Raw genomic sequence first — 25,569 nt, forward strand, 5'->3', positions numbered from 1 at the left:
TTTTTATAACAACCCATTTTTGTGGGAACCAACCAGGCTCCTTAGAGAACTATACTAATCCCTTCCAAGGGTAGCACTGTCAATGATATAATTATCTCCCAGTAGACTCCACTTCTTAAAGGTTCTACTACCTCCCAACATTGTGACCAACACTGGGACTGACACAGGGTCCCAGGGGCCCAACAATGGGGGCCAAGCTTCCAGCATATGGACCTTTGGAGATACCCTCAAATCATTTGAAAACCAAAGCAGCTTGATTCCTAGCATCAGAAATAGCCAAGCTAACTGGTGAAGAACTGTCCCATTACAGAGCCTGTTCACAAAGACAGGAAGTGATAGCTATTTTTTCCAAAAAATGATTTATTTGAAATTTTTTCTAATTACACACACACACACAGCATACACAAAATAAGTTGACAGAAACAGTCCCTAAGAAGGCATAAGCATTTAACTTATCAAAGATGTTGAAGCCATGTTAAATATAATGAAATGAAAACACAAAAACTAAAGCAATTCAGAGGTAGAATACGCAAACAATACTACCAACAGAGTGCATCTAACATACACAGAATATTCCACTCCACAACAGAACATACATTTTCTCAAGCATACATGTTAAGTTACATTATAAATCTTAATAAATTTTTGAAAAATTAAAATTATACAAAATGTGTTTATAATTAATTTGGTAATTAGACTAAAAGTCAGTAACCGGAGTTTTAGTGTGGGAGGGGAACGTCTTGCACCACTTCTCTGAGAGAAAAGGAAAGTAAGAAGAACTATCAGCTGACAGCAGACAGCAACGTTGACTACCTCAAGTTCTCCAGCTCCGGTCTCCACTTCCCAGAGTATGTTCTGGCTGATCCAGTCTCTCCCACTTGTCTTCTGCCTTGGCTCAGGTAAATATCCATGTAGCCCCATGTAGTTGCTGGGTGACTTTCTTGCTTCTGTGCAGCTTGCTTAATCTAAATCACCCAGATGCAGTGGATGAAGAGGCTGTGTGCTGAGGGATAGAGAGGAGCTCACTATGGTGCTCTCTACTGCCACTTTTCCTCCACTTTGAATGCTAAGAGCCTGAGATGGTTTAGAAATAACAACTTTAACTAGGTCTTCCCATAATGCAAGTATTCTCAGGGACATGAGAAATGAACTTTCCTAAATTGTGATTGTTTGAGATTTTTGGCCAACATACGGTGCAAAGAGAACCGAGATTGAAAAAAAATGAATCCTCTACAACTGAGGTATGATGCTCCTGCGTGATTGAAGGTAGGTTAGTTATCCATTTTGGGCCTCACTATCCTAATCTAAAATATCGAAGGCCTGTGACTCAGTTTAGCTGGAATTTCTGGGTTCAAACAAGAACACCAGAAATAGTTCTCTTACCTTTTGACATATGTTAAGAAAGAAAAAAAATAGAAAAGAAAAAATTGCCCTTCTTTTGATGCAAATTAGGGGTTGTCTTGTCCAAAATGCTTTTATATGGCAGTGAGAAATGAATTAACTGATGTAACCTTATTGCCTGCTGTCTGTTACAGGGAGAACATGGAGGTTCATATCATGTTTGGGAGACCATAAGTGGTCCTTTAGGGCTGAAATATGGCATTCAGCTAAAGGAAACCAGACAAGAAAGCTAGCTCAGAGCTAGTGCTGGAGGGTTGATAAGAACCGCTAGCATTTTTTTTTTTTTTCTTTTTAGTACCGGGGATCGAACTTGAGACCTTATGCTTATAAGGCAAGTAGTGGCACACTGAGCCAAATCCCCGAGCCTAGCTAGCATTTTTTGAGTGCTTATTTTATTTCAGCTACTGAACCAGGTGCTGTACATGTATCATGTTTCGAAGTCTCATGATAATTCTATGCATCTGTATTATTAATAGCCTCATTTTAGCATGAGGAACGGAAGCTAAGGTAATTTAAATAACAAGCCAGCATGTGGCAAGCTCTTGAATAATTCTGAGACTCAAAGACAGTTGAACACACCTGTCAAAAGCACAAGAGGAAACAAGAGATGCCACAGGTGTAGAACTAACTAGGTTAATTGACAATGGCAACCAAAGGCAAGGAGGATTCATCAGGTCATTGAGTAAATACTTACCAATCACCAGCTGACTGCCTGCACTGTTCTAGTTACTGGAGTTACATCATAAGCAAAACAGACAAAAATTCCTGCTCTTGTGGAATTAACATTTTGGCAAAGGAAAAAAATTATAAACAAATAAAACAAAACATTGGATAGTGATAAATGACAAGGAGGGTATCACTCAAGCAGGAAAGGTGGATATAAAATATGGCAGGGAGGCAGTCGTGTTTCAGACAGGACGTCTAAGGAAGCCTACTGGGTTGGGATGGAGAGCAGCTGTGGGGAGGAAGGTGAGTTCAATTTTGGACCTATTAACTTAGGGCACTAGGGTGATATTCACAAGGAGACATTCTGAAAGCAGCTGGAGATTTAGAACTAGGAGTAGGACTAAGGAGGGAGACTTGAGAATCAGCAGCACAGAGATAACAAGTGAAGCTAAAGAGAAAAGTGGAATGAGGACAGATCTTTGGAAAATATACGTAAGACTCAGAAAGAGGAAGCATTCTTTCTTCCCTATGGCTATAGTTTTAAGTCTTTCTCAGGGAAGGTAGCCCTTCCCTCTCCATGACTGTCTCTTGTGGAGACGCTGACTCTTGTCACTAAGACGTGATGTTGCCAGGGACCCGAAAGTGTGGCTGTTCCTTGAACTCTGGTCCCTGGAGGCGCTCAGCCTCACACAGTGAGCCTCCTCTCAGTACAGCTCTTGGTTTAGCGTGGCTCAGCCACTCAGGTTCATGCAAAGTTCACTTGCCTACTGCTGACCGAATCAAAGGAGGCCATATGTTTTGGTAAAGAAGGAAAAATGATTTATCCAAAGCTAGCTCTGGGGAGATAGAGGGCTCCATCTGCCTTGTCACCATCTCCCTATGTACAGGTGAGCAAAGAAAGGTCTTTTGTATTAAGGAACAGAGGGGAGAGGAGCTCAGAAAAACAATGCCGTTCTCTGTGTTTACTTTATCATTTTCAGTTCATTGATCCCCTTCTCATGAAAAGGAAACTGGGTGCCTTCTTCCTAGAACTGGCACCCGCATATTCTGTTACTTCTTTTGTCAGAAGAGGGTATTCGTTGTGTGCTAAGGAGGAGAAAGCATAGAGAAATTATAAGAAAAAAAATCTAACTTTTAAAGTTCCATTCTGTAGAGACAATTATTGTTATACCGCCCCTAACTATGGCAAGAGCTGCTGAGAATTTCTTCTCCAAAGCTAGCCTGCCATGTGAAGGAGTCACTTTCAAAGTAAGTACCCACATTGCAATGACCTTGGGTTTTCCCAGTGGCCGACACTACTGGTCTGCTGTTAATCACTAGGGTTGCCAATCCTCTCTGTGCCTGCACAGCCTCTTTTGGCTCCCTCCCTAGGACCAGGGTTGTTACTGCAGACTGCTTTATTCTTTTCTGTACATTAGCTTTCAGTTTCTCCGTGATTTTTTTTTTTTAAACCAGGGTCGTGCAATGTGGCTCAGGCTGGCCTTGAACTCACTAGCCCAGTCTGACCCCAAACTCGCAGTGATCCTCCTGCCTCAGCCCCTGGAATTATAGGCATGCACCACTTCTCCATAATTTTTAACTTCTGTTACCTCAGACTGATTCTTAGAGCTCTTTATTTTGTCCTGCTGAGTTCATTTTTTTCAAGCTGTCTTGATTCAAGGCTGTGAACTGCTACCTGCATCTTGACTCTCCTTTCTCCCATTTTAAATCAGGTTATTTGTCTTTTTTTATGTTGAGTTGTAAGAGTTCTTTATGTATTCTTGAAACTAGACCTTTGTCAGATGAATGATTTGCAAATATTTTATCCCATTCTCGTAAGTTGTTTTTTTTTTCATTTTCTTAGTTACATCCTTTGCTTAGCAGACTTTCTTATTCTGAAAAAGAATAATTTACTTATTTTTTCTTTTATTGCCTGTACATTTGTTTCCATCTCTATGAAGTCATTGCCAAGATCGTGATTATTTGCTCTTATACTTTCTTCTAAGAGTTTTACAGCTTTGACTCTTATACATAAGTGATTGATAAATTTTGAGTTAACTTTTGCCTATACTGAGAGATAGGGGCCAAAGTTCATTCTTTAAAAAAATAAAAAAAGTACAGTTTAGGCCAGCATGGTGGTGAATGCCTATAATTCCAGCACTCTGGGAAGAAGCTGAGGCAAGAGGATCACAAGTTTGGGCCCAGCCTGGGCAATGTAGAGAAAACATGTCTCAAACTAATAAAAGTGCTGGGGATGTAGCTCAGTGTGAAGCCCCTGAGTTCAATCCCCAGTATCACACACACACACATATAGACACACACATATACATTCAAACTTATTTTTAATTGAGCAAAATTGACAAGATCATATGTATTTAAGATATAACATATCATGTATTAAGATACATATGTATTATGAAATAATTACTACAATCAAGCTAATTAATATATCCATCATCTCACATAATAGCACAAATTAAAAATTACTCTTAAACAAAAGAAAAAATATACTCAGCATCTTACTTCCTGAGATGGATTAAAACAGTTAAATGAACACTATTTTAGATCATCTCTTAATATGTCTATACATTAATGCATTTTTAAAGTAAAAATTGGCAGTCCTATATATCCTATTATATAAACTGCTGTTCATTTAACATAGTGTAGTGGGCACATTTTCAGCTCAACAAATTCATGTCAACATCATGATCTGTCAGTGTTATCATTAATAACTCTTTTATTCATCTCCCCTATTATTCTCACTTACAACACCATCACCCTCCCCCTATTGCTTTCCTCTTGTCTAATAATAGTCTCCGTTCTACTTTCATGTCATCTGTTTTAGATTCTAAATATTGGGGAAGATGTGCCATACTTGTCTTTCTGAGTTTGGCTTATTTTGCTTAACCTGATGGTCTCCTATTCCATCCATTTCCTGCAAATGGCATAAGGTTTGTTTTGTTTTGTTTTGTTGAGATGAGGTCTCACTATGTTCAGGCTGGACGTGAACTCACTATGTAGCCCAGACTAGCCTCAAACTTGCAGCTATCCTCCTGCTTAGCCTCCTGAGTGCTGGGATAACAGGTGTGCACAAGTATGCCCAGCCAAATGACATAATTTTGCCTTTCATTGTGCCTAGATAATGCTCCACTGGGTATTAGATGACATTTTCTTTATCCATTCATCTATTGATAGGCACCTAGGCTGATTCCATATCTTGGCTATTGTGAATTGTGCCACAATAAGCTTAACATTCAGAATCACTGTAATATGCTAGAGTAAATTTTCTTAGCTATATAACAAGTTGTGGTGCAGCTGCATCACAGGGTAGCTCTATGTTTAGTTTTGTGAGGAAGCACCATACTGATTTCCATAGTGGGTGTACTAATTTACATTCCCACCAACAATGTAGAAATGTTCTGTTTCCCCCACAAACCCTCCAGCATTGTTGTGTTTTGAGATCTTGAGGATAGCTATTCTTTCTGGAGTAAGACAGAATCTTAATGTTGTTTTGATCTGAATCTCTCTAAAGCCAAAGATACTGAAATATTTTTATGTACTTATTGGCCGTTTCTACTTCTTTTTTGGAGAAGTTTATTTTCATTTCAACTGCTCATTCAACCATTCTGTAGGTTTTCTCTTCGCTTCACTGGTTTGTTCTTTTGCTGTGTAGAAGCTTTTTAACTTGATATAATCCCATTTGTTGATTCTTGATGTTATTTCTTGTAAAACTGGTGTTCTGTTCAGAAAGTCTTTGCCTATGCCAGTGTTTTCAAGAGTTTTATCTATATTATCTTCTGGCAGATGTTTCTGTTTTTGTATCTAGCTCTTTGATCTGTTTTTATTTGACCTCAGCATGAGAGGGGAGAGATGTGGTCTACATATGCTCCTCTGCATGTGGACATCCAATTTTCCCACACCATTTGTTATAGGTTATTTTTTCTCCAGTTTAAGTTTTTAGTTCCTTTGTCAAAGATCATGTGCCTCAGATCAATTCTACATACTCAGTTCTGTTCCGTTGACCCATGTGTCAACACCAGTACCATGTTTGTTATTATTTGTGCTAGTACCATATTTGTTTGTTTGCTGTTTGTTTGTAACTCGAAATCCAAGATTGTGATGCCTCTGCTTTGTCCATGTTGCTCAGGATTGCTTTGGCTGTGCTGGGTCTCTTCTGGCTCCATATAAATTTTAGGATTTTTCTTCTACTTTTGTGAAGAATTGGAACTGCTGTAAATATATATACATATTCTTTTTGGTAATACGGAATTTTCACAATATTGATTCTGCCTATCAGAAATAGGGGATGTCTTTCCTTTTGCTGCTGTCTTCTTCAATCTCTTTTTTCAGAGTAGCATAATTTCCACTGTAGTAGTCTTTCACGTCCTATTTTAGGTTCATTAATAGGTGTTTAATATTTTTAAGCTATCATGAATGAGTTTTCCTGATTTTGTTCTCAGTTGTTTCCTTATTAGCGTACAGGAGTATTTCTGACTTTTGCGCATTGATTTTGCATCCTTTCTCTTTGCCGAATTTAATAGTTTTAAAAGGCTCCAATTTATTGAAATACAAGTTTTCAAGGTGGTTTCTTATGATGTTATGGGGTTTTGGTGGCATCTGTTATTTCGATTTCTTCATTTCTAATTGCATTGATTTGGGTTTTTTCTCTTTCCTTTTTTTTTTTTTTCATTTTTGATAAGATTGGCTAAGGATTTGTTGATCTTGTTTATCTTTGCAAAGAAATTGATCCATTGATCCTTTGTGGTTTTTTGGTCTCAATTTTATTAATCTTTTCTCTGATCTTTATAATTTCTTCTACTAGTTTTTGATTTGGATTATTCTTGTTTTTCTAGGACCAAGGTCCTAGCACAATTAGGTTATTTATTTGGGATCACACTATTCTTCTTAATGTATGGATTTGTAGCTATAAATTTCCCTCTTAGAACTGCTTTCATTGTATCCCATAGGTCTCCATATGTTGTGCTTCCATTGTCATTTTTTTGGGGGGGTGCCAGGGTTCAAACTCGGGTCCTTGGGATTGCAAGGCAGGTGGCGGAACCACTGAGCTAAATCCCCAGCCCCCATTGTCATTTGATTCTAGAAAAATTTTTATTTCTCTCCTGTGTCTTCTGAGAGCCATTGAATATTTTAGAATAATTAATCTCTATATATTTGTGTAGTTTCTGTGTTTTTTGGTTTGGGTTGGGTTTTTATTGTTGTTTTGTTTTGGCTTTTTGCTGTTGATTTCTAGCTTCATTCCAAAATGATTCCATAGTATCAAGCAATTGTTTTAATTTTCTTAAATTTATTTAAGCATGCTTTATGGTTTAAGTTAGTTATATTTGGGGGAAAGTTCTATGAGCTGCTGGGAAAAAAATGTATACTCTATTCTGTTGTTGTTGGATGAAATTCTGTGTTGGTATCTGTTAAGTCTATTTGTTCAATGATAGCGCTTTGTTGATTTTTTCTTTTTAATCTGGTTGACCTGTCTAATCTTGAGAGTGCTATATTAAAGTTCCTGCTAGGGTTGTATTGGTGGCAGTCTCTCTGATTATATTCTGTAGTTTTTGTTTTACACAACAGAGTATGCCAATATTTGGTGCATATATATTTAAAATTGTTAGTGCCTACTGTTGAATTGTTCCCTTTACCAGTATGTAGTAGCTATTTTTCCTCTTCTGATCAGTTTTGGCTTGAAGTTTGCTGTGTCTGAAACTAAGATAATAGTCCTACTTGCTAATGGACTCTAGTTGCATGTATTCTTTTCCATCCTTTCATTTTCAGTTTATGTGCTTTTGGGGGTTAATATAGGTCTCTTGTAGGAAACATACAGTTGGATTTATTTTGTGAGCCAATCTGTCAGTCTATTTCTTTTTACTGAGATGTTAAGACCGTTGATATTGAGAGTTATTATTGTAAGGTATTTACTGAATTCCATCGTTAAATTATTTTTCCAATACTGAGTTCTTTGTTTTTTTTTTTTTCCTTTTGTTTAACTTCTTTCCTAGTTAGATATATACTTTCCTTTGGGTGCTTTGATCCTGGTAACCTCCTTGTCTCTAAGAGTCCCTTAAGTTTTTTCTGCAATGTTGGTTTAGTGGTCATGTATTTCTTTAGAATTTCTTTGTCATGGAAAGTCTTTACTTCTCTGTCAATTGTAAAGGCAATTTTGGGTATAAAAGTCTAGGCTGATAATTGTTTTCTTTTAGGGCTTGAAAAACTTTTCTGTAAGCTCTCCTGCCCTTTAAAGTTTGTGCTGAGAAATTCAATTATTCTGATAGACTTGCCTTTATAGATTACTTGCTTTTCTCTAACATCTCCTAGTATTCTCTCATTTTGTTGACTTTCTAGAATTTTTATTCTTATATATCATACAGAAGTTACATTCTGGCAGTGCCTATCAGGGTTCCATATGCCTCTTGTACTTGAATATTGAATTCTCACTCTAGATTTGGAAACTTTTATGTGATATTCCAATGAATACATTTTTTATGCCTTTTGAACCATATTCAATTTTTTCCTTTATTCCTATAATTCTGAAGTTGAGGTAGGCTTTTGTCTTTTTCTTTCTTCTTTTCTCTCTCTCTCTCTCTCTCTCTCTCTCTCTCTCTCTCTCTCTGTCAACTGCTGGATATAGCTTCTATGAAGTCTTGTCATTTTAGAATATCACTGAGTAAATGATCTACTATACCAGTTTTATCTTCAATTTCTGATACTCTGTCCTCATGTTGGTCAAATCTACTACCCATGCTTTCCATTGAATTTTTCATATCTTGTATTGCCTCTTGCTTTATTTTCATAATTTCTAATGCTTTACCCAAATGGTCATCATATCTTGCATTGTCTTAACTCAATTTGTTGTTGTTTCTTATTTAACATTTTCTTAGTTAAATCCTTTATCTGCTTGATTAAATCCTCTTTAAGCTTACTAAACATCTTTTGAATTTGCTTATATATTTTTTTCTTTTATCTCTTCAAAAGTTTTGTTTCTCAGTTCTTTGCCTGTGACTTCCTTCACTTTGGTGCCTGTGAAACCAACTTTTGGGAAGATAGGGGGTTTTGGTGCCTTCTTGTTGCCTTGCTTTCTCGTGTTTCTATTGTTTGTGTGCTGAAGGTTGAAGATCAGTTAAGGCAGTGAACTCTGTCACTACCACAGAGATCTGTTTCATTAGATTCCATCTCCCTGTGATGTGGCCTTGAGTTTGGTTACATTTTAGTGTTTATTCACCTATTCAACCTACTCAATGTAATAAAGTCAGTCCCAGTCACTGAATTAGGCTGAGATGTAGAGGATAAGGGAACGAGTGAGAACAAGCCAAAGAGATAAAATAGTTCCCAAAAAAGGGAATCAAAGAACTGATACTAAGGAAAAATATAGGATTTTGGGTGATGTTTTTATGTCTGGAATTGGGGGAGAGGTTTGAGAGGCTATCCACAGGGGTAAGGGATAAAAAGAAGAGGTAGGGAAGTATGACTGGAGACGGGAAGAAGCTGCAAGATCCTCTGTACATATTTTTGGTGGTGGTTGCCTTCGCATGACTATTAAAGATATTTCTAAATTAATGCATTTATTCATTCTTATTCTGGTTTACCTATATAGACACTACTCTATATGTTATATGTAAATATATGTGATATATATTTTATATATCAGACCAAATGAGACAAGAGAAAAAGAAAAAAAATAACATGAGATAAAAATAAAAAAGGAGATACCTTTAAAAAGAGAAAAATAATTTTCTTAAATTAAAAACACACAGAGATGCAAAACAGAGAGAGAATCCTCTCTGGGCATGCAGGTTCATTAGATTTCGGCTGTGGTCCCGTGGATCCGATTAGTCAAATGTCTTGACTCTGTCCTGGTTCAGAGTGGGGAGAAATGGCAGTGCAGGACTACCAAGCACTCAGTCCTCCGCGGATTTTAGAGGGGTCTTTACTCCCGTCCTCCTTTGCTCGGTGGCAATCTCTGCAGTTGTTCGAGTCTATCCCTCCACTCCGCTGAGGTTGGGTGCCATGTGCAACTCCCTCTAGCCCAACTGTTCCTCTCTGTCATCTATGTGCCTTCTCTAATCTCTCTGACCAGGTTAAATCCTTTATCTGACACTATTCACATATTTTCTTTTATCTCTTCAAAGATTCTGTTTTTCAGTTCTTTGACTGTAAGGTCCTCTACTTCAGTGCCTGTGAAATCAACTTTCGGGAAGACGGGGTTTGGGAGCCTTCTTGTTGCCTTGCTTTCTCATGTTTGTCATAGAAGCAGCCTGGGAGTTCAGTGATGGCTGGAGCTCGGTGATGGGGGCAGACAGGAGGGCAAGGAACTCAGCAGAGTATAGGAACCAGTAAGAGGATGCTCATCCTGGCTCCTGGCTTGTCAGTATTCAGTGTCCAGTGGATTGGAACCCACATGAGCACTGAACACTGTGACATCTGGAAAGTGAGATGCCCTGCAGGGGAGCACAGAGCCTTGTGGCAACAGCTAGAATATCAGTGGGAATGTGCTCACAACTCTAGCACTCCTCCAGTATCTCTTCTTTACCCCTGGATTACTCCGATTATAGTCACTGCACACTCCTTTCTGTTCCAAGGACTTGTCCATCCCAACTCAATTGATACCTTCTCATTGATTTTCTGGCCCCCTTAAGTGCTGTAATCTGAGGGATCTCTCTCCTGCAACTGTCTTGGCCTCTGGGCCCTATCCCATGCCATAATGTCTGTAGGAGCCTGCCTTTCTGTTGGATGGCACTTGGTACCAGTAGTCACCATATCTTTTCACCATATAAAGACACTTGAGAAAGAGGACTTTCAGAACTGCTTCAGAAAGTGGCAAGAATTATGGGAAACTTATGTTCAAAGTAAGGAGGAATATTTTGAGGAGTATTCATGGCAATGTGTCTTTTATGCTAATAAATTTTTTTTCTCTCATTGAGTTTATTGGTACATTTTAGGTATACAGTACCGTTACATTCATCATTGGGATCTTGTACCTTTACATTACAGTCTTGGTTCTAGTAAACTTTTAAATTTTAAATAGTCACCCTATTTTCAGTCACCCCTTGTATGTTTCTGGCTTTTTTGTCAAAATCAATGGTTTCAACTTCATTCTTTTGCATGTGGATCCATTTGCCCTGGCACTATTTGTCGAAGAAACTTTCCATTCCCTATTGAGAAGTCTTAAACACTTGGTTCTGAGTTCTCAATTCAATTTCTCTAGAAAAAAGTCATTCCAGTGTTAATTCAGATTGCTTTGAATCTGTAGCTTGCTTCAGGTATTATTGCTATTATAACATTACCTTTCAGTCTATGAACAATGGGATGTGCTCCCATTGTTCATCAAAGGTTTACAGGAATACACTGATTTTTTATGTTGATCTTGTATCCTGCAATTTTGCTCAATTAGCTATGCTTATTTTCTGTGGATTGTTTATAATTTTCTATTTGTAAGGTCACATCATCTATGAGTAGAAATAGTTTTATTTCTTTTGAGCTATGATGCGTTTTGTCTCTTTTTCTTGCCTACTATCGCTGGCTAGAACTTCGCGTACAATGTTGAATACAAGTGGTGAAAGTGGATACCATCTTTTCCTGACCTTAGTTGGAAGGCATTTGGCCTTCCATCTGTGTGTAGAATGTATATATAAATAAACACCTTTTGTCCAGTTAAGGAAATTTCTCCTAGATACACAAATGTTTTTATATTAAATGGCGTTGGCTTTTTTGTCCTTGAGATAATCATATATTATTTTTCCTTTGCATATTGTAGTGGTTGGTTTTTATATATTGAACACTCTGGCATTTCTGAGATAAATTCCACTTTGTCATAATATATAATCCCCATAACATACTGTTGGATTTAGTTTGTTTTGTTGAGGATTTTTCATCTATATTCATAAGGGATATTGGTCTGTAGTGTTCTTTTCTTTCTTCCTTCTTTACTTTTTCCTGATGCCTTTGGCCTTGGTTTTAGGGTAATTTTGACCTAACAGAATGCACTAGGAAGCCTTTTTCTTCTGGTGTTAATTATTCCTTGAATACTTAGAATTCACTAGTTGGTGAAGTCATATGGTTTTTCTTTGTCTAGAACTTTCTGATTATTGATTAAATCTCTTTTCTTGTTATAAAATTCTCCTAGATTTTTCTGTTCCTTCATTGTGTGTTTCTTGGGATTTGTCTCTTTCAGCTAGGTTATCCAGTGTGTTGGCACACAGTTATAATGTTCTTTTATAATCTTTATTTCTTTAAGTTCTATAGTAATGACCTTACTTTCATTTTTAATTTTAGTAATTTGAGTCTTCACTGTTTTTTGTTTTTGTTTTTGTTTTTTTTATTGAACTCAGGTCCTTGTGCTTGAAAGACAGGCCACCAAACCACTGAGCTAAATCCCTGGCCCCTTCACTGTTTTTTTAATTAGCTAACCTAACTAATTTTGTGATCTTTTCAAAGAACCATTATAGTTTCATTACTTTTATATTCTCTATTTTCTTTATATCTGATCTAAAATCTATTGTTTTCTTCCTTCTACTAGCTCTTGGTTTAGTGTACTCTTATTTTCCTAGTTCTTTAAGGTGTAAAGTTAGGATATTGATTTGAGATTGAAAATATATATATATATATATATTTACACACACATATCCATGTATATATGTAATGTGTATATATATGTGTGTGTGTGTATATATATATGCAGAGAGACTGTTTTTTGAGACAAGGTCTCACTATGTAGTTTGTTTATTTTTTTAGTTCCACTTTTAAACTCACTATGGAGCCCAAGCTTGCATCGAACTCATGATAACCTTCCTGCCTCAGCCTCCCAAGTGCTGGGATTACAGGCATGTGCCACCACAACTAGTTCCTGTCCTTTTTTAATGTGAGCATTTACAGCTACAAGTTTCCGTTGGAGAACTGCTTTGCTGTATCTAGTAAGGGTTGCTATTCTGTGTTTTCCTTTTCACTTATTTCAACACACTGTATATTCTAATTGCCCTTGTGATTGCCCCCCCCCGGCTCATTGGTCATTTTAGAAAATATTGTTCAACTTGCACACATCTGTGAATTTTCCAATTTCCCTTCTAGTCTTGATTTTTAGTTTTATTCCATTGTTATCAGAGGAGACTCTTCATATGATTTGAGTCTTTTAAAATTTAGTGAGACTTGTTCTGTGGCCAATGTATGGGCTAGCTTGGACAGTGATCCATCTGCATCCATCTTCTTCCTGGATCCATCAATGCACTTCTCATAATTTTGAGGACAATTTATGTGAAATGTCTCAATTTCTCCCCTCCCAACTTCTAAGTCTCTTGATATCTTTAACCTTACTCTTTTTCATCTTAAAGGTACAATAGACTCACCTCTCCAGGGAAGACACAGGCTCCTCCTCAGAAATGACAGTTTTCCACAACACTTTAGTGTCCCTCTCTGCCACTGCTTCTGTCTGCTCCAAATTTACTCAGGATACACCTTTCTTTTCTCCTACCCCCATCTCAAAGTTCTGTCCTATATCTCCCCAGCCTGCTCTTCTGAATTTGGAGAAATCAGCTTCCACCCTCCTTAACACCAAACTCATGACATGCTAAATAAAATGGCCCTCTTTATTCTCATTCTTTATAGACGGGTCTAAGCCAGCTCCCTAAGTGAGGAACCCCAAAGTTTCTTCTGATGCTTCACTCTTCTTCAGAATCAGTCTTGTCTTAGTCCTCTCCTCTCTTCCCTAAAGCACTGTTTTCTATACCTTCCCGTGTCTCAAAAATATTCCATGTTTCTTGACTTTCAGAATAAACTTCCACTACACAGGTACCCTTAAAAACTTTCTGCATTCTAATCCCAATGCATCTCTCACCAAGTCCTCTGTGCCAGGTTCTAGGGAAACAAAATGCTGAGTAAGACATCATTTGTGTTTCTAGAAACACATCAGTCAATGAATGAGACACGTGTATATTAAATGTCCGCTGGTTTGACATCCTGACCAGCCCCCCGCCTCCGTGCTCCAAATGCTCCTCCAGTGATTTAGGGGAGTCCTTGAAGGAATGCTTCCTTTGGGCCCCAAAGCAGCAGCCAGCCTGCCAGCTATGAGGCATCCTTCCAATTCCTCGTCTTCTCTTCTGGTTCTAGTCTTCCACGTATACTGCCAGCAGAGCCACCTGGACACTCTGCCAATTCCCAGAACATCAATATCTGTGCCAAGCATGTTGGCCAAGGATACTCCCCTAGAATCAGTGCTGATTCCAAATTGAGCAGAGTGAAAGATCCCTTGCCCTCTGAGCCAGACCATAACACTGAGGGGTGTTTTGAACATTTTTGGCAGCTCCTGATCTTCACCTTCTCTAAAATATAGTCTCAAATCTAGTTTCATTGCTGTTTTGTTTTCACCCTACAGGGAACTCCTCCTACTGTCCCTCCCATCCATGTTTCTTCTCCCTTCTCCTCCACCACAAACTCCTTCCTTCTCCCGCTATACCATGCAAAAATCCCACACTGATGAACAGAGATGCAAAAGTATTGTGGAAAGGAGTATTTAAAAGTGTCATTGCCGAGGAGGAGCCTGTGCCATCCCTGGAAAGGTGGGTCTATTGTGCCTTTAAGGTAAAAAGAATAAGGGTAAAGATATCAAGAGATTTGGGCCAGGGATCTGGCTCAGTGGTTCTGCTGCCGGCCTCGCAAGCACGAGGAGCTGAGTTCGATCCCTGATACCAAGGGTAGGGGGGATTTAGAGGCTGAAAGGAGAGAGATTGGGACATTTCACCACACAAATATAAGCTGAGAAAAAACAGATATTACAGCTCATCCTAGGAGGGTAAATAGGAAATTATTCTACAGAAATGATGGGGAAGGGTGTCTAGGCAGAGGAAACAGCAATGCGTTCTTGGAAGAAGTACAAATAATGGAGCAATTGAAAAGTCCCAATTTTCTCCTGTCGTGTTATTTCTTTGAAGTGTTCCCACAGCCCCCGTATAGCCCTGGTCCGTCATCCTCACTATGCCTGTTCTCACAGAGCCCATGTTGGCATCAACATGGTGCCCATGGAGCTAGAAATTGTACTAAATGCTAAGGATACAGAATAAAATAAGCATAATTCTTCCTCTCAAATTTGTGGAAAAAGAAGAAAAACGACCTTATAGGTATAACAGAGAAAGAAGTACTTGATATCAAAGGTGCAATAGTGGTACAAGAGCAATGCAGACACCAGTCCTGTCCCAGGTCAATGCCTAATCAACCACATCATAACTACTCACTTGCCTGTCACGCTCTCCTACCAGCGGTGAGCCCAGAGGGTCAACAATATTGCTACTTAAAGGGGAACTGATAAATTTTTACTCACTGAATTATAGAACTGAGTGAAGAGTAAAAATAAATGATTTCTTAAACTAATAATTGCAAACTATAAAAGCAAAGGAACTTAAAGGAGTGTGCTAGACAAGGGAGGAACAGTTCGTGCAGAGTCCTCAGGCCACCCGATAAATCCAGACTCTTTACTGAGAAGTATTAATACTCAACGTCCTGAACAGAGAACCCTGGAGTGGGGACTGATGTATATCCATTCACTCCACAGATACTCACCGGATGCCTAGTAGGTGCCAGGCAGTGTTGAAGAGTGTTTACAACAGTGGGAAAGACAGGCAAATATCTTCCCCTTTGTGGGGGCTTACAGTCTACTGGAGAGGAGAAAGAACAAAACAAACTTGTAAATTGTGAAGTATGCTGGGTGACGAGTACCACAGGGAAAAATAAACCCAAAGGCAGCTGGATGATCAGGGTTAGGTGAAGGATGGCAGTGAGGGAAGAGTGGTTACAAAAGACCTGTCTGAGAGGGAGCATTTGCATGAAAGACATTATAGAGGCGAAGCTGTGAGCCCTGTGTCCAGGTGAAGGAAATGCACTGGAGGCAGCGGGAAGTGCAATGATCTGAGGAAGAGCCAGGTAGGCTGAAGCAAAGTGAACGAGGAGCAAGTTACAAAAATTAGACTGAGGAGGATAAAGGGGCCAGATCACTTTGTCCTTATAAATTATTACAATGATTTCGGTTTGGTTTGTTTGTAGTTTTAATTTCTTTTACTAAATACCAAGAGAAAACTGTACCAATCTTCAGTATTAGCTCAATGAATTACTATAAACTGAACAACTGTTTAGTAGACACAGATCAAGACAACGAACATTACAAGAAACCCAAATTCTCCCTCGTATGTTACCTTCTGTACCTCTACTCCTCTCTCCTTCTCAAAGATAGCCACTCCCTTGACTTCTACCAGTATAGATATTTTTTGCCTGATTTTTTGTTTTGGTTTGGTTGTGGTTTTCTTGTTGCTTGGGTTTGTTGTTGTTATACTACCGGGGATTGGTCCCAGTGCCTTCATACCAAGTTACATCCTCTGCTCTTTTTAAAATATTTTCATTTTCAGACAAGTTGCCCAGTCTGGGCTGGAATTTATGATCCTCCTGCTTCATCTTCCCAGAGTGCTAGAATTATAGGTGTATACCACCACACCTGGCTCTATGTCCAACATTCTTAGGCCCTAACATGAGAGATCTTTGCCTGAAGGGAGACTTTGAGGGTGGAGGACAGTTGTCAAGAACAGTTTTGTAACCTTTTCCTTCTGTGTCTACAGGGAATACAGTTTCACAAAGCAGGTCAACCCCAATGGTTGTAAATGGAGTTGTAGGAGAGTCAGTAACTCTTCCCCTAGATTTTCCAGAAGAAGACATCAAGGTGGTCGTCTGGCTTCGCAATACTACAGTTATCACTATCCACATGCCTCCTGGAAGCACAAAGATCCTGAATCCCAATTTCAAATGTAAAGAGGAACTGAACTTCACCCAGTCCTGTTCCTTACATTTCTGCAACCTGACGAAGGCAGACTCAGGACCTTACCAGGCCCAGATAAACTCAAACACCTTTTTCCATTATGTTCTAAGAGTCTTTGGTAAGTCTAAATGCGGGGGGAACTTATATATGAACTAAAAAATACATATTTTAAACGTGTGTGACTACAGATGTGTCTAGTGGTAAAAAAGGATGGTATTTGGAGTCAGAATGAGATCCAGCAGGTAGGCAAATGCAAGAGCACTGTACAGCCAGACAGTGGCAGAGCTGAACAGAGTAGAACCTACATCTTGTGGTTTTCCATTCAAAATCACCTCAGCCCCCTTCATCCGACAACATGGTCCCTTTCAACTAGAAAACTAGCCTGACCTAGTAGAGTGGTCTGTGTACAGAACAACAATCTCCCTAGAGAGTCCAATAAAGAGAAAAGTTGTTGAATTTCTAACAACATCTTCCTCACATGGCTCATGTTGAGGATCACGAGTCAAAAAATCTGCCTCCCTACGATTAAAGAATGAAAATTTTCTCAATGTAAAATTATAGGAACTATAATGAGATCATTTATAAATCTATCTCAGAAACAAAAAAAAGCTAACAATCAATGATGAATGGCTTTAGATAATCACTTCGCAGAAGATTCAAGCATTATTCAAGTTTAAACTGACTATCAGACAAGACAATTTAGAAGACAACTGAAATTCTATAATTCCTACCAAAGATCCTGAAAGGGCTAAAACGCATTTGGATTAAGAGATGGTATTCAAAAAATAAAAATGAAAATAAACATCTACACTTTTGGGTTACTTGTTAACCTTTAGCATCCCTGGAATATTTGATGAGTTTACCATTGTTAGATTAGTCAGTGTCATGTCCTTGAAAAAATATGGCTTCAAGGCATGTGTTCATTCTCTGTAGCTGCCAAAACAAAATACCACAGGCTTCATGGCCTAAAACAACAAAAATTTATTATTTTAAGGTTCTGGGAACAAAAAGTCCAAAATCAAGGTATAATAAGGCTGCACTCCCTTTGGAGACCCTAGAAGCCTATCTGCACTTTGCCTCTCCCAGCTTCTGGTTGCTGTCAGCATTCCTACATGATCCTTGACTTGTGGCTCCAGTCTCTGTCTGTGTCACGTTGCCTCTTATCTTCTCTGTGCTTTCTTCTCTGCGGTCTGTCTCAAATATCCCTCTGCTTTTCTCTTATAGGAGAACTTGTCATTGGATTTAGGGGCCATCCAGATAACCCAGGATGATTTCATCTAATTTAATTTCTTTTACAAAGATCCTTTATCCAAACAAGGTAATATTCACAGAGTCTGAAATTTAAGACATGGACATATCCTTGAGGGGATCATCCGTCAAGTGAGTACAGGAGGGTCATCAGGCTGATCAGTGATCGTCAAGACAGTGCTGGGATACTGAAAAGAAATGAGACACATACAGTAGAAAGACTGAGAACAGACGCCATACCGGGCAGCATCCCATTTGAAGAGACAGTGTCCTTCTGACACTACTGAGAAGATGGGACGCGACTTCTCCTGCAACAACTGCTCTCTTGAATCAATGCCAATCCCTTTTGAGAGCTTTTTGGAGTATCTGTCCTTCAGAGCCACACATACAATGGGGTGCATAAGCTACATCGAATTGTTTTACAACAATGCAAAGAAATTTCAAAGGATGAAATATATTGGTTTCTGTTTTTAAAACACTGACCAATCACTCTGTATGCACCAGCAAAAAAATGGTAAAGATTCAATTTTATAGACTAATGCCAATTAATTATGAATTATTGACTAGAATTTGGTCTTAAGAAAGATGTTGAATACGTATTGAGTTTATGCATTAAGTCAACAATATTTGTTGTCCATGGCTAATGTACAGTATGAGGCACTCTTCTAGATACTTGGCATACATCAGGCATGCATCACAGAGCTGATATTCTGGTTGAAGTATGGAGACAGGTAATAAATAGGAGGGATAATTTATAAAAAATAAGACAGTATGTTCAAAGAAGCCATGAGTTATATGGAAACAGACACAGAGAGATTAGTACAGTCTAAGGCACATCAAGAGTGCCAGGAAGCAGGGTTCACTTCTAAAAGGAGTGGTCAGACTAGGCCTCATGGAAAACAACGTGTGAGCCAAGATCTGCTGCAATAAGAAAGTGAACTGTGAGGACACCTAGAGAAAAAGCCATCAGCACAGGTGCCTGGCACACTTAAGAAATATCAAGGAGGCCAACATCAAGGAGCAGAGTGAAAGAGGTAGCAACAGGAAATTAGATCAAAGAGGAAATAGAGAGCTGCATTGTGTCAGGCTCTGAAAGCCACAGCAGAAATTTGGCTTCTAGTCTCAGAGAGATTGACATCCATTGCAGAGTTCTATGAGGGATAATATGATTCAAATTACTTGTTTAAAGGATGCCATAGGCTATTTTGTTGAGAAACTAGTGAACCAACAGATCAGTTAGGAGGTCATTGCAATAATACAGGCAAGAGTTGCTGCTGGCCTGGACCATCAGAACAGATTGAAATCTGGCTATATTTTGAAGGTAAAGTCACCTGGACTTCTTGCGGGAGTGTGAGATGACAAGATGGATCACAGATGACTCTGGGATTTTGGCCTGAAAAGAATATACTTGTCATTCACTAAAGTGGGAAAGCCTACGTATAGACTGAGCAGGTTTTGAACAGAAACACAGAAGTCCTTGTTAATATGTTGAATTTAAAGCTAGATATGGTGACACATGCCTATAATCTCACCACTCTGAAGGCTGAGGCAGAAGGATTGCAAATTAGAGTCCATTCTGGGTAATTGTGAGACTTAGTGAGATCCTATCCTAAAATTTAAAAATAGCTCAGTGTGAAGGCCCTGGGTTCAGTCCTTAGGACTGGAAAGAAAAAAGTTGAGTTTGTGAGTTTGAGATATATCCAAGTAGAAATTTCAAGCAGACAGTTATATATTTATTAAGTGGGGCAAGGTAATGATGTAGATTTTTGAGGTCAGCCAGGGACATGGAATGAGATATGGAATTTGTACCAAATATTTGCCATCTCTGTTAGGCACTGTCTCATTTAATCTTCATAATTACCTGAAAAAGTATGTATCATTGCTTGATTTTTCCAGATAAGGAAATCCATTCTTAGAGATAGTAGCAATTTGTCCATGGTCATGCAGCCAGTTAATGATAAAGTCAAGATCCTATCCCAGATTTCCCCGACTCCAAATCCAATACTCTTTGCATACACACAAACTCCATTGTAAGTAGGTTATACATAATTCCTCAAGTGCTACTCAGTTGATTAAGTTTAGAGCATTACTCGGTCTCTTCAATTCAGACAGTTCTTTGTTGGGTCATCTTACCTCCACCCTCAGACCCAGGTAAGGTCAGGGGTGTTTGGCTGTCTTGCTCTCACATCCCCATTGCTTCACAGCTACTGACATTCTTCTTGACAGCATTTTCCAGTCTTTGGTCTCAGAAATTTCTGCATACTGTCATCTTAAACGGCTGAATATAATCGCATCTCTGTGCTCCCCAGCATTGCCTGCTTGCTCTTGCCTCAGAGCCACCAGCCTAATCTCTACACAAGGGGCAGTGTCCAAGCACTAAAAAGTACCCCCCCAAATCAATGCCCAGAAAGTTAAAGTGCCAACCCCAAATTACCCAGAGAGCTGGTGGCAGCCCAGGTTCTCCCTTCTCATTTCTCCCGTTGGTTACTTTTTCTCATACTGAAGTCCCTTCATTGGGTTGCTCCAGATCTTACTACCAACAATTAGGCAGCACAGGCAGAGTTTTTACGGAGCATACAGACCGTGGCGCAGCAGAGCTGGAGTACAAAGCACAGATGTGAAGGATCCAGACCATTTGTCCTGAACCTCAGTCTCTCCTCTGTATACAGAACGACTGCACAATTTACAAGTGTCCCACCATGTTCACCTGTCTGGGAATGGACTCTGTGAGATCAACCTGACTTGCTCTGTGGAGAACCCAAATGAGGCTGTCTCATTTGGGTGGCAGGTCTCAGAAACTACCTCTCTAAGTGAACCAAACCTCACTGTCTTCTGGGATCCCGAGAATTCCAGTGATGAGAGCTACATGTGCATAGCAGAGAACCCTGTCAGCAATTTATCTTGCCCAGTCTCTGCCAAGAGTCTCTGCAAAGGTAATAGTTGTCCTCAGGTCTCTCTGAGAGCCTTGAACAGCTGTGGGGTGTGGCACAACCTCACACGCTCCCTGATTCCCAGTGGCAGTGGGAGACGGCCACACAGGGGCTAGGAAACTAGAAAACTCCTCTGGAGTTCTGTGCCTCTCACTCTTCCCGCAGAGGTTTCTCCTTTCTTCCTCCTCCTCCTCCTCCTCCTCATTCCCTCTTCCAAGAACAAAGGCTTGAGGAAGGCAAGATGGCTTTCCCCACCCCCACCCCATCTCTACCAAGCCCCACCCTGCCTGGCTGCCACACAAACTGCCACTCCCCAGAGAGACTTTGCCAGAGCCCCAAAACTCTGGATAAGAACCACCCAGCCAGCCCCTGCAGGTAACCTAGCAGGGGCTCAGTGGAGGCCCTGGAAAAAAACACTCCGGGCTTTACCCAGATGTAATTTCTGATGTGTCAAGAAATCCCACTTCTGTTTTCTCTTTTCAGATATTTTAACTAAAGAAAATCTATACTGGAATGATCTACTCTGGATTATAATCTGTGGGATACTTATAATCATCATTGTGTTGATACTTGCTTGCAGGAAAAGAACAGGCAGGTTTTCTTCCTTCCTTCTTGTCTCTCCTCCCGGGTTTCAGATTTGCAATCTGTGGCCTCTGATTGGCCAGGATCTGTCATGGAAGACAGGTGAAGGGAGGGAGGATGCAAACCTTGGCTCAGCTTGCCCATTGGGGTGACCTCCAGGGTGTGACTATACCTCTGCTAATATCCTAATGGAAGCATCCTGGGAAAAGAGGGACCCAGCTCAGGGCCATTGGTCACCCTTACCCACATTCTCTACAGAACCCCCTGGGGAGGGAGGTCAAAGGTCTCTCTCACTGCAGTCACACATTTTGATGACCTGATCTTATTTTTCAGGATCCCTTCATTTGCTTACTCAGCAAACTCAGCATCCTGGTGAGCAACCAGACTCTTATGTGCAATCATAGAGCAGGCAGAAAAAGCCAAATGAAAGAGCGAAGTGGCTAAAGAGAGGACTGGATGAGAGAAGAGAGTCAGAATGTCACTATTCAGAGGGATCCCATGGTGCAAAAGGAGATGACTTGTGACTGTGAGAACTGCAGGGTCCTTCACAGAGTTTCTCATAACAAAGTCAGGGTTGTTCCCCTTCCTTCCAATGAAGAAAATAAATACAGTGAAAAGGCTTGTGGTCTGTCCATCGCCACCCAGCAAATCCAAGGCAGGGGATGAGATCTGATTATCAAAGGGCAAAAGCCAAAACTGCCTGACTTCATCACTCTTGTTTGGCCAAGATGTGGGCGGTGGAAGACACACTGTGATTCAGAGATGAACAACGAAGTGTGGGAAAAAAAATATGGGTTTGAGATGTTGTCCCATCATTTTCTGTGTGACTTTACACAAGTCACTTGAGCTTTCTGAGCCAGAAGCTCTTCATCCCTAAATTAATCAGATCCACCCTAAGAGCTTCTGAAAGTTAATGATGTCCGTACAGAGGCTGATTGGCTGCTTTATTCTTGTTGGGTCCCCAGCTCTTTTGTCAACAGTGGTACTTGGTCCTCCATGTGTAGAGCCTGAGGAAGACACTGAAGCTTCAGGGCACCTCAAGACCACCCCCCGCCAGGGGGCGATGTCAGAAGTAGCCCGCATGACTGTGGACACTCTGGTTCAACCCAGAGAGCAAAGACTGTCAAAAACATGAATGACCCCTAAGGAAGAGCCAGGCTTGGAACAACTGCCTCTTTGGGGAGGGAAAATGCTCTGGGAAAGACGCAGAGCTGGGGGAGGAGTCCCAGAGTGCTGTTGCTAATGATGCCTTTTATGTTCACAGCAGAGACATCAGAGGACATAGAGCTTGCTTCCATCTCTCCAGGGAGCACTGTGTATGCGCAGGTCACTCATCCATACCGGGTAGGTCCTTTACACTCCATTGTTGTTTCTATTCTTACCATGACTATCCACAGACTGGTCTCTACAGTCATCTGACTGATCCCGGTGATATCCACTAGTGAGGGGAGAGAAAGGAAGCGACAGAGGCTGCAAAGCTATATGCAGACCACTCTGGGGTCCCATTGGTCACCCTTAAGGGCATGAGTGTTTCTTCTCACTTTCTGTCATTCTCTATCTGCTTGGGAAGCTGTAGCTCTTGTCCTTGCAGTGTAGTTGTGTACATTAGATCTTCCTCTCTCTTCTCCTACTATGACACCCAATAAATATTAGCAGAATGGATCAGAGTTCCCCTAAGTTTGAGGGTTTCCACAGGACAGGGTGCCAGAGCAGGGGGCTTCTCATGCTGGAGTGAAGAGCTTTGGGGTAGCTTAGAAGCAGTCTCTCAAGAGTGGAAAAAGGCTGAAAACTCACAGCTTCTCCACAATAGGAGGCATGAAAGCCATAAGCAGCCCTCACTCCTCCCCTCTCCTCTAGCAACACAACAGGCTGCCCTGTGACGGCTTGTTACTGATCAAGCACCAGGAACGTCTCTGTCACTTCTCCATCCCCACCACCCCTAAATAGAGCACTTGTGGTGGCATGTCCTAAATAATACCATACAGTACATTCTGTGAGGTCAGTTCCAATGTCTTCTGAAAAACAGACCAAGAAAACAGCATTGTGAAAGTGATGCAAGCCATAACCCAGGTAGAAATCTTTACTTCCCAGACCAAATCCTCCTAGCTCAGCCCCTTGCTGGCATCTGTGAAGTGGGCACCTTGAAACAGGAACAAGAGATACCATCACGTGCCCATTCCTGTTGAAGGCAAACTGAGTCACTTCCAACAAATCAAAAGACTAATCTCTAGCCAACTTGTTAGTTTTTCCTTCAGGAAAACAAACAAACAAAAACTATACTTTGGAGAGTTTCTGAGGTCTTGATAATTCTCTATCTTTTCATTAATTTGAAGGGTCAAAATTTACGAGCAGGATCTTAAAAGTGCATGAGGACTTCTGTTTATAATCACACTGCACACTCAAGACAGAGCCATTCTGAAGGCCAGATGTCTGCCAGTTCCTGATGCTTGACCTCAATGACATGGTGACCAGAGAGAAAGACAGGGATAGGAGGAGCAGGAAAAGTGGGCAGCACGAGCTGGAACTAGTAAAAAACCCAGGACAAAAGATATAATGCAACAATCGTCTGGTATACAAGATAGTTCTTAAAAATAAAGGGAACAGCGTAGTTGGAAGCAGGACAAGAGTGCTTCCCTCACAGCCTTCTCGTCTCTCTTTGGTTCTCAAGCCCTCTGTTTCACCCAGCTGTTGCTCTTTTGTTTGGGGCTTAAAAAATACCACAAAAGTTTTGCAGGGCTGAGCTGGTGGCGCTTGGTCTCTACCTCCTGTTACTAAACATTCTGGCCTCCCTCTCAAAAAACTTGGATGTGTTTCCTTTTGTCACATTGCTTTCCCAAGAAATACGACAGCCAGAGATTTGGCTCAGTGTTGCCACTGCCTGCCTCGAAAGCGCAAGGTCCTGAGTTCAAGAAAGAAAGAAAGAGCGAGAGAGAGAAAGAGATGTATGTGCATATGCATGTGTGTATATGTATATATTACATATATTTATGAATCTCTTGTCTGTGTGAATCAAATGTATACTATTCTTTTTACAGGAAATGGAAATCCTAACACATATAAAAAGCAGTGATTCTGTTACAATCTATTCCACAATTAATCATTCCAAACAGGTAAAACTATAATTTTTCCATTTCTTATATTCTTACCTCTCCCAGACATATTATTTTTCTAAATAAATATAAGTAAAGAGTCCCTTTTACAAATGCTCAGATTCTGTGGCAAGGGGGATGCAGAAAGTCTCAGAACATCCTCAAACCATACCCAAGAAGTAGGATTATCAACCATAACTGAGTTTTTAACCTATTTGATTTAAATTTCATCTTGCCTCATGCTATCAGTATCCTTAATATCTGCCTGTTGGGGCTCTCCCATCATCTCTCCATAGCCATGAAGGGATGGCTAAGGTTCTGGTCTCTATTAACCTATTTTATTTTCCTCTTGTTCCTATAGAATAAGCCCACTTCTCCCAGAGCAACTGCACTTTAACACCATCAAGTTGCAGATAAGCTTCAAAGAAATTTAGGAATGATGGGTCTCCTGATACCATGGAAGACAAAAAAAAAAGAAGAAGAAGAAGAAGAAACTTGGTTTTTTGCCTAATAACAGAATCTGAATCCCAGGCAGGATCACCACATCCAGTCTTCAGTCTTGAGCCTGTTTACTAGGCCAAACACTTAAGGAGTAACATCACCTCCAGGATATGAACCAAGTAATGATTTCCAGTTGACTCCAGGACAACGCGTGCTTTGTAACACACCTGCAAAATGACTTTCTCTTTGATAACTGAACGCAGTTATGGCTGACAGATTATAATCCAGCAGGTAACCGTGTCTCAAATTTTAGAGAACAGCAGGATGTGGCTCACTCAAGAGAAGATATACTGCACTGGTTATGTATGCAGTGTGTGGAGGTGGGTGGACCCACGCTGATTTTCTGATAATCATTTCCTAGATACATCTTCTGAGATAC

General features: G+C 40.1%; 1 protein-coding gene across 1 annotated transcript; it reads left to right on the forward strand.

Annotated features, from left to right (window-relative positions):
• The first annotated feature begins 815 nt into the window (after window positions 1–815).
• Window positions 816–25,341, forward strand: Slamf6 (SLAM family member 6). Its single transcript, XM_019206397.2, has 7 exons — window positions 816–899; window positions 16,644–16,958; window positions 20,758–21,021; window positions 21,502–21,609; window positions 22,748–22,944; window positions 24,636–24,710; window positions 25,051–25,341. Exons 1-7 carry the CDS (start codon window positions 851–853, stop codon window positions 25,084–25,086), a joined length of 1,044 nt encoding a protein of 347 aa, XP_019061942.1. The 5' UTR covers window positions 816–850; the 3' UTR covers window positions 25,087–25,341.
• Window positions 25,342–25,569: the final 228 nt, after the last annotated feature.

This window comes from Fukomys damarensis, unplaced genomic scaffold (genome assembly GCF_012274545.1).
Source record: "Fukomys damarensis isolate Sample0158 unplaced genomic scaffold, DMR_v1.0_HiC HiC_scaffold_19, whole genome shotgun sequence".
NCBI lineage: Eukaryota > Metazoa > Chordata > Mammalia > Rodentia > Bathyergidae > Fukomys > Fukomys damarensis.